The 10,000-nt window shown below is 47.4% G+C and overlaps 1 protein-coding gene across 1 annotated transcript in view; it reads right to left on the reverse strand.

The window, feature by feature from the left end:
* Positions 1–4,843: 4,843 nt before the first annotated feature.
* Positions 4,844–10,000, reverse strand: part of LOC308366746 (MICOS complex subunit Mic27-like) — a 10,426-nt gene continuing 5,269 nt past the window's right edge. Inside the window, exons 6-9 of the mRNA XM_080840489.1 lie at positions 9,506–9,597; positions 8,070–8,204; positions 7,292–7,463; positions 4,844–5,960 (exon numbers count right to left, since the gene is read on the reverse strand). Of these exons, the coding sequence (XP_080696615.1) occupies positions 5,872–5,960; positions 7,292–7,463; positions 8,070–8,204; positions 9,506–9,597 (488 nt within the window). The 3' untranslated portion in view covers positions 4,844–5,871. The remainder of the gene's footprint in view (positions 5,961–7,291; positions 7,464–8,069; positions 8,205–9,505; positions 9,598–10,000) is intronic.

Below are 10,000 nucleotides of genomic sequence, written 5' to 3' on the forward strand. Positions count from 1 at the left end.
GTGGCGGACTGGATAGTGGCAGACCCCCTGTTGGCTTTTATACTGCCTGGGTCCTCCTAGTGGGAATTCTCTCCTCTGTTAACGGTCTGGGTGGACAACAGCCAAACAAGAGCTTTCAGTATCTTTTCAGCCAGTGTCCCCCCAAAACACTATTATACCCCCTGTGTCTGTGTGTGTGTGTCACAAGCCATGAGTCATGAGCTCACACAGACACGCATATGTGCAAATGTATGTGAAAGTGAATGTGTGTCTGTGTGTGTGCACATTTGAGGGAAAAACCTCATGGTTTGTTCCCGCAGATGAACACAAGAATGCGAGCCTGCGTGTGTGTGTGTGTGTGCGAGAGATGAGATAGGGAAATGAAGACCGAGAGAGAAAGAGACAAAGAGAGAGAGAGAGAGAGGGGAAGAGAGAGACTTGTGCCCAGGAAATATCAAATCAGTATGTGTGTCAAAGGAATGTCATGGTCATTGCAGGCTCGTTATCTTGTCCATCTTACTAGTTACAGCCGCGCTTCTGTCTCCAAACACAACATGTGGGTTATGACACTGACATCTCTGGGATGGGGGGCCATAATGGGAAAAGAAATTCTGGTTTATTTAAGAGTGAAACTTATTTAAACTTATTTAATTTCCATTTTCCAAATTTGAAAGAGTGAAAAATAAGAGAAACAAAGACAAGGCAGAGTGAGAGAAGGGGAGAGAAAGACGGAGAGAGAGAGAGATCAGAAGAACACAAAGAGATGAAGAGACAGGGAAAGAGGTAGTGAAAGTAGTGATTGTTGGAGAGAGCACACAGAAAGAGAGTGAGAGAGAGAAAGAGAGGGAGTGTCAGAGAGAAAGAGAGGGAGTGAGAGAGAGAAAGAGAGGGAGTGAGAGAGAGAAAGAGAGGGAGTGTGAGAGAGTTTAACTACAGAGAGCAGAACGAGAGAGAGAGAGAGAGAGAGAGAGAGAGAGGGAGAGATGGAAGGAATCCCTGGAGATCTGAGGTTCGTCTGGCTAGAGAGGAGAGCACAGAAGGGTCTTCAGATAACGGGCTGCTGTTGGGACTCTGCAGTTTTAATGAGTGAGATGTTTACCTCTCACTAGTCTTTGATCAATGATGACCGACCCACTGGGCAGATCAAATGATGGGAATGGGCCCACTGGCTGCTTTCTGTCAAAGAAAACAGAGTCTAAAACTGTTTTAACATGCACTTCACGCTTTCGACAGATGTGAAGATGATAATATGAACTGCGTTGACAAACTCAAACACACATCATCATCATCATCATCTTGTCGTAATGTGTGAAAAAAAAAGATTTACAGTAAAATAAGTGAAACTCAATCAGTATTTGTACAGATTCAGAATCCTCTACTAAAATCAGAGACAGCCATTTCAACACCACCTTTTAAGAACTTCCTGTTGCACCCCTGGTGTAGGTCAAAAGGCTGTGCTCACGATGGAGATGTCACTTCCTAAGTACATGCAGAGGACTTATCATGACGAGGATCCATCTCAGTCAAAATCACATGCTAGTGTTACTGCTGGTGGAATTTTCCTACTCACTACAGCAACCAACCCAACCTTACGCAACATGATCGTTATCTTGCATCCTTACTTCCAAGAAACCCCAAATAACACCACACGACGTCACACAACTGAAAACACATGGATAGAATTTATATAAAGGCAGATGTTTTGTGCAACACCGACCTTGCTTGGCTGACGTGGTTAAGTATGGTTGGTAAGGCAAGTCGATCCCTTTCCCTGGACCGATATGCCCCTGTGATCACAGGTCAGAGAGTACTACAGAGCTCACAGCACACACACTGGGCCTGCCAGGGAAGTTTACGCAACCACTGCCAGACACACACACTCTTTTTCAGATAAACAGCAAGGTCATCTGATCATTGCAATCTGTCCCATACTCCTGATCCATACTGTACATAATAATTAATTAATGCATGATGGTGAACGGACTTTGTTTACGTGAACTCTATGTGTTTCTTTCATACCGGGCTCAGTATAAAGTTACACGCCGACGGCACAGTCCAGTAGTTTGTAGGACTTGGCCTCACATTAGACGCTTGTTGTTTTCTCAAGGAGGGAGAGGAGCCACTTCACTAAACCACGACAAGCTGTGACGAAATCAATATGTGCACTCCCCAATACACAGCGGGATTAGACATTAAGAGCCAAAAACCCCAGAGGCAAACCATGAGAAGGAAAAAGGAACACACACACACACACACACACACACACACACACACACACACACACACACACACACACACACAGAAAAACATCAACAGCACAGACATATCTCCATGACCTTTGAGTCCTTTTGATTGAGACGAGCCACGCGAACAAGTAAATAAACAAGGTAAATAAATAAACAAACAATGAAATAAACAAATAAACTAAAAACAGAAACTCACAATCCCCCCGGCCGAGCATGGACATCCAAAAAAGCCCCAATAGGCCTGAATGCGGTGGTCCGGAAGCTTCCAGAGATAGCAGTGAACGGTCGGGGGAACGAGAGGGTTGATGGAGTTGGAGGGGTAACAACAAGGCCACTGAACTGCCCTCTGGGTCTAGAGCGGAGTGGTAGACCGGGCCCTCGGCCCCGCTCCGATCGGGTCCCTCCCCGCTGGCTTATCAGCTGACCCTGGAGGGTGCTGTGGGAAAGCTGGGATCCTGGGGCTGTGGGGTGGGAGCTGCTTACGTAATCCCTCGAGTCTGTTTGGCTTTTTATTGGTGATAAGAGTTGTTTGTTTTCTCTCTGTCTCTCTCTCTCTCGTTCTCTTTCTCTCGTTCTCTCTCTTCCTCTCTGGCAGGCAGTCGTACGCTGGACTCCGCGAGCAATGTGGCCCTCTCGGAGAGGACTACGGGAGGATACAACAGATACTCAGATGTGTGTGAAGGAAGAGAGAGATTCAAGTTCAGTGTGTGTGTTTATTTGGATGGGATGAAAGTAGGCCCTGTGTATTACGCAGTTAGACCTCATCATTTTTAGAAGGCTGATCATGCGTAGATAAAGACACTGAACCTGCGTCTAGAATTGCAGAAGAAAGGAGTTGTAGTGATGTGGAATGGATCCCTGTCAAGGAGGCTAACGTCTCCATCTTTACAGCCATCTCTTTTTACAACCCAAGACGTCTGCCCAACAGACCGTTAGGGACTTCACCCTCTCTCTGAGGTCTGACTGACCTCAGAACATCCTGTGGACTTTACAACCTACCATGTGTAGGGTGGGCTGTTTTATGAGGGGGGGGCATTTAAGACTGAAGATAAATAGAAACATGTGTTGAACTGGTCTGGGACTGTGGTGAATTGGCAAATACTGACACAGACTGTGCATCAGAGGTCGAGTATGACGCATGTATTTTAATCCAAGCCAATAGTGAGCACACCGTCAGATGATTTCACCAGATTGAGCAGCAGCTGTTGATGATTATAATGTGTAATGTGTCAAAATATGATGTGCCACGGTTCTGCTTAAGGTTTCTTCCTGATTGACATGTTTCTATTTAATGGCCCCATCATAAAACACCCACCCCACAGGATGTTCTAGGGGTTAGGGAGTTTGTTCTTGCCCCTGTCACCATTGTACTTGCTCTGAGGGGGTTCAGGCCGTGGGCTCAGTAAAGCATCTTGAGACAATTGAATTGTTTTGCCGCTATATAAATGAAATTTAATTGAGTTAGTTCACGGATGCATCCTATTCCCCCCCAACACGAACCCGGGCTAGTCTCACATCTAAGAACTCCTAATCGTCCTGAGAACTTCAGCAGCAAGAGTCTCACCACTTGAGCAACGCATATGTCTCTCTCCAGTGTGTGTGTGTGTGTGTGTCTGTGTGTGTGTGTGTGTGTGTGGGGGGGGGGGGGGTGTCCAGTTAAGAAGACACACAGGGAGGACAGGACTGGGGTGACGGAGGCCAAGGCAACTCTGCTTACACAACGGCCACTCAACCAACTTCCTGTCACCACACTGCATTCTTCATGGTCATTGGTTCAAGTCAAGTCCTCCCTCACTGTCACACACTATTAGCTTGCTTGATGAAAAGTACAAAACAGAACAGAACAGAACAGTTCAGGACATTAAGTGCCGAACAGGACAAGACGCAGCCTCTAGGTTCAGTCAAAGATGGCCGCTTCCCTATGGAGGGGTGGTCAGATCAACAGACTGTTTAGGACCTGAAGGAGTTGATGAGTGGAGAAGACTTCAGTGCCAAAGGAGGGGGAAAAAAAGGGCAATTCAGAGTACGGGTTGGTCTGAGATCTATTTTGCTCTACTACACAAGATGTGGTCGGAAAATTGTCTTTTCTGTCACAACTAATAATCAAAGAAGACTACCCTGAAAGATGATGAAGCTGGCCCACGTATTACACAACATGGAATTTCCGAACAGAATATGCAAATGGCATTTTTGGCACAAGAGACCGTACAGGAAGAATGCCTATAATGCCGGTAAAGAAGAGGTGTACTTCCCAGGCATTCCAAGAAATGTCGGACAAGAATTCCCCTCCAGAGTCAAAGGCCTTCAGAGAGATGGTGCAACAGTGAGAAATATAATTCCACGCTGCTGCCTATCTATATGAAAGGTTGTTTTGGCATTAGGCATTCAAGCATGATGAGTTATGAATACAAAGCACTGATTGACACAGAATAGGACAGAGACAGAGCAGACGGCAATACGAATTCACCTGGTTGGGACCTCTGTTTGTTTGTTTGTTTGTTTGTTTGTTTGTTTGTTTGTTTGTGTGTGTGTGTGTGTGTGTGTGTGTGTGTGTGTGTGTGTGTGTGTGTATGTGTGTGTGTGTGTGTGTGTGTAATAAACTTTACACAGATTCATCATTTCATAGGCAAGTATATATTTATCAGAAATATACTCTATTTTACCAAACAATCACTGCCTAAGCACGAAGGTGCCTCCTGTTTGGCACACAGAGGTGCTCTCTTCAGAGCAGACACACATGGCTCCACTTCGTAAATCTGCACTGCGAAGCCAATCAACAAAACCAATTCAAAAAAGCATTAACAAATACATTAAGCCAGGTCCATCTGGCAATAGTAACACACTCGTAAGTGCTAATTTTAGTGCAATTCATTGTGTGCATGTTCTTCCTTTTCTAGAAAAGTAGAGGACTGAACAGAACATTGGTTTCCTAATGTGCACGACAGCACCTCCTGTGGTCTTCTTCGTCCATTCTTAGCTAGAATGACACATTCTTACACTCATATGCATACTATGGTTAAATTACACTATAAAGCTTTATGGCTTTGTATTTAAAGCAACTATTTTCTTTCATGATTGAATGCACAGCATTAAAGCGTCATGGATTGTCAAGCACAACCTAAATAGGTAAGAGGCCATTTGAATGTAGACTTTGTCCCATTTAAAGATGAAGCACCTAATATGTATGTGTGCATTTGAGTTTGTTTGTGTGTGAGTGTGTGTGTGTGTGTGTTTGTGTGTGAGTGTGTGTGTGTGTGTGTGTGTGTGAATGGATGCATGTTTTTGACTACTGTAATGAGTCAGTTTACTGTTGTTGCTACATGTGTGAATATGTACTGGGTGTGTGTGTGTGTGTGTGTGTGTGTGTGTGAGTGTGTGTATGTACTAGGTGTGTAGTATGGCGTCAGCACTCATGGCCTATCTGTTTCTGCATGTGTATGCGTGTGTCAGTGTGTGTGTGTGTGTGTCTCCTGGGTGTTTGTAGTATGGCAATGGCACACATGGCCTATCTGTGTCGGTGTGTGTGGGTGTGTCTAAGTGAGTGAGTGAGTGTGTGTCCTGTGTGTAAGTAGCATGGCAATGGAACACACACACACACATATGCGCGCGTGTCTGTGTGTGTGTGTGTGTTTCCATGCTGCCATGTTCAGCCGCGTGTGCTGTAGAGGTCGGCGTCCTCTGGGCTCGACTGGCCAAAGTCCATGAGACGGGGGTCGGTAGTCAAGCCAGGCTTCCCTGGAACAAGACAAACAGAGAGCACAGGGGAGAAATGAACTCAGTTACACACACACCACACACACACACACCACACACACACACCCACACACACACACAGACATAGGTCATGTGTGCCGTCACTATACTACATACACACACACACACTCACCTCACACACAGACACAGACACACACAGACATACTCACACACACAGACATAAGTCATGTGTGGCGTCACTATACTACATACACACACACACACACACACACTCACCTCACACACAGACACAGACATACTCACACCCACAGACATAAGTCATGTGTGGCGTCACTATACTACACACACACACACACACACACACACACACACACTCACTCACTCACACACACAGACATACTCACAGGCACACACATACATAGGTCATGTGTGCAGTCACTATACTACACACACACACACACACACACACACACACACACACACACACACACACACTCACAGACACACACAGACATACTCACAAACACAGACATAGGTCGTGTGTGGCGTCACTATACTACACACACACACACACACACACTCACACAACGCTGGGAACTGGCTTGCGTAGCCTTTTCCTCTGACTGGCAGAGTGCACACAGAAGGCTGAATGAAAAAGGCCCATGATCTGTGCTATGCTCCGGTCTGACTGTATAACTAACTGTGTGTCTGTATAAATATCAGTCCACCTGACAGAAAAATGCCAGACCACAAGCAAGCTCCACTGGAGACTCTATTTAAAAGCTCAGTATTGCTCACTGCAGAGTTTGTGAAGAGTAAATCTTTGTGTGGGGCTGCTGCTCTCCGACAGGCAGGGTGAAGGCTGATGATGATGTGTGCTGAGATACGGAGCGGGGGCCTCCCCCACGGCTTCTGTGCAGGCTGAATGCTGTGACACTGACACCGGCCGAGTCTGTCTGACAAACCAGGAGATTCAGACACTAAGCTCCTAAGCAAACACACTGTACAGACCAATACTGCAAAGCAGAGATGTGTCTGGTGTGTGTGTCTGGTGTGTGTGTGTGTGTGTGGTCATGTGTATGTGTGTGTGTGTGTGTGTGTGTGTGTGTGTGGCCATGTGTATGTGTATGTGTGTGTGTGTGTGTGTGTGTGTGTGTGTGTGTGTGAGAGAAAGTTCCTGACACACCCCCCCCCCGCCGCAGCAGTGGCTAGTGGGGGGCTGGTTCCTGACGGTGGTTAGTGGGATGTCGTGTGTGTGTAAGTGTTTGGGCCACTCCCTGTTGCATATGAAAAAGGCAGACGGACCTCACAGACAAAGCTCCTGGGTTTGTGGATGTGATGCTGCGCCTTACCAGCAGGGGGGGAGGTTTTGGCGTCAGGCCTGGCTGTGGGTACAGTGTGTGCCGACCCAGAAGCCTGAGGGGCAGCGGGGGGGGGCCGTGGGAGGGTGGTGCCCCCTGTGGGGGGGTCAGACGCAGGGGGCGCAGGGGGCCCAGATGGAGCCGGGGGCGCTGGCCTGCTGGCCTGTGGGGGAACGGACACAAACACACAGATACAATCAGCAGTGATTTACCACAAGAGGAAAAAGCAACACTTCACAAATATTGCTTTCCCTGTGTCTTCATTTTACTGACAAGTAAATCAGAGAAACATATCTACGAGTCTTGCGCATAATGGTGGTGACATGTTAGCTGAACTGAACTATTCTACTTCTATAAATATTTATTAGACCATTGTCTACTCCTACTAGGAGCTAAGGGTTCATCACGAGGTCTAGCATCTGTCCAGAACTAAATCCAGAAGCAGTTTTATAAGTGTGTCTGCTTCTGAACACACACACACACCCTATACAGAGCAGCAGCTATGATCTTCTCATATCATCCTCCCAAGCCTCTCTCTGTGTCAGCACAGAGCAAGAGAAAGAACCAGACAAGACATGGCAGGGCAGGCACAAAAGTTCACAGGAAGAGGGTGTGTGTGAAAAACAACCCTCGCTCTACACAAAGGGTGAGAAAAAAAAAAAAAAGGAAAATGTAGAGAGACGGCTGGTGGAGGGGGGGGGATGGGGGCCAGCTGCATGCAGCTGAGGGTGGTTGAGGCGACAGCGCTTCTCCGTCAGACCGCCAGTACCTGTGAACGCTGCGAGTCTGTAGCGGGGGAGATAGGTGCTGGTGCAGGGGGGCCTGCAGACGCCTCTGTTCTCCACAGAGAGCTCACTGCCAGGGCGCTCCACTGCGAGGCGGACCAGGCCTGTCTACCGCTCACCTGCAGAGGCAAAACAACAGCTCAGTGATGTGCGAGAAACACAAAGAGACACACACTCAGACACACACACACACACACACACACACACTATGGAGAACACACTCAAACACTGAAGGCCATCAGATATACTCACAACCACATCCACAAGCACACTGAACTTCTGTTTTAATAAAGTCACAGCTTATTGTAGGTTGTCACAACAAAGAGATTAATTGACGTTCAGTCGAACTGAGTGTCAGACGGGGATGGCTAGTTCAACCACGACCACACGCACATCTGCCTCGTTTAGAACAGTTTCTGGTCACACAACTCACTTGCTTTGGTCTCCCGTTTTTTTGTGATCTTTGTGGTAAAGTGTGTAACCACAACACGAATCATCTTACGACACCTGACAAGGGGCGAAAGGCTTCTGGGCTAGAAGGCGGCGTAAAGCCCTGAGACCCAAACGAAACAAAGTAACCATGACAGAAAGACGCGAGGCGAGGTGGCATTTCAAACTGCCACTGACAGAAAACTGGAGAGCTTACTCGGGAAGCCTCTCTTGGAAACTCACTTTAGTTGAGCCTCTCTCGCTGAACTAGTTTCCAGGAGGGGAAAGAAGGGGAGTGAGCGCTGTGAAGCGCCTATGCAACTGTCCGTTGACGGAGGTGTGAATAGCGCCGTGCAGCGCTGTGCGGAGCGCCAACCGTGTAGTTTCCTGCCAGTGGTTCTCTAGGAAACTTTGCTTTGCTTCGCTTTGTTAATTTTCCTCTCTTTTGAGTCAGCATGGGCCTGCTGCTCACTCAAACAAAGACACCATCCAACACCATCCAACAGAAGCTGTGTGAGTAAAGACTGACTGAGATGGTTTCTACCTGAGCTCCTCTGTGATTTCAGACAGGCTTCCCTCCATGTCTTCACTGTGATATCTGAGGTCTTGCTCACAACTAGTGGGCTATGCTAGTATCACACCCACACACCCTCCATCAGAAGCAAGTCTATAATCTATTCTCATTGTGTGTTCTCACCGAGTGTCGTACAGTGCAGCTGAGAAACGTGCTACACATGAGCCTGTGGCTGACCAAACATTAAGTCACTTAACACCTCCTGTGAGGTGAAATGACACGGGGGCCGACTGAAACACACCTGCTGAGAAGAACCACATAGAGAGAGAAATCAATAGAGTCTGAAGTGGTGGTAAAGAACAGGGTCAGCCAGAGAGGTACAGAGGCCGTGTACACCCTCAGGACTGTAGAAGATAACATAAGGAGGCTCCATGCTATGCGGTGTGGGTGATTGGGGAAACGACTCTACTCGCTCACCTTGAGGAAGGCCAGAGACTGGGCCGGGTAGCAGACGCCAGCCCCTAGAGAGGCCAGACCCAGCGGCAACAGCAGCCTCCTGAGGCGAGAGCCTGAGAGAGAGAGAGAGAGAGAGAGAGAGAGAGAGAGAGAGAGAGAGAGAGAGAGGGGAGGAGAGGAGAGAAGAGAATAGAGGGAGTAGGAGAGGGGAGACAGAGAAAAGAGAGAGAGAGAGAGAGGAAGAGAAGGGAAAATAGAAGAGGAAACACTTAGGTCTTCTGTGGGAGACCACACAAGACAACAAGCTTGTCTTTGAGCTGAAAGGCTTTTAGAGTTTGTCTCAGTTCGTGTTCATGTTCTGCCTTGAAGTGAAGACGAACCTGCCGTTTTTGGTCGAGTATTAGATTTATGTTTACGTACTTTTGTCCTTTTTAGTTCATATTCATCGTCTTGTGTTTTGTGGCATCCTCATAATGAAGCCATCAAATGGATCCACAAAAGTGGCAAATAAAGCCA

The sequence above is a fragment of the Sprattus sprattus genome, assembly GCF_963457725.1.
Source record: "Sprattus sprattus genome assembly, chromosome: 6".
Classification (NCBI taxonomy): Eukaryota; Metazoa; Chordata; class Actinopteri; order Clupeiformes; family Clupeidae; genus Sprattus; species Sprattus sprattus.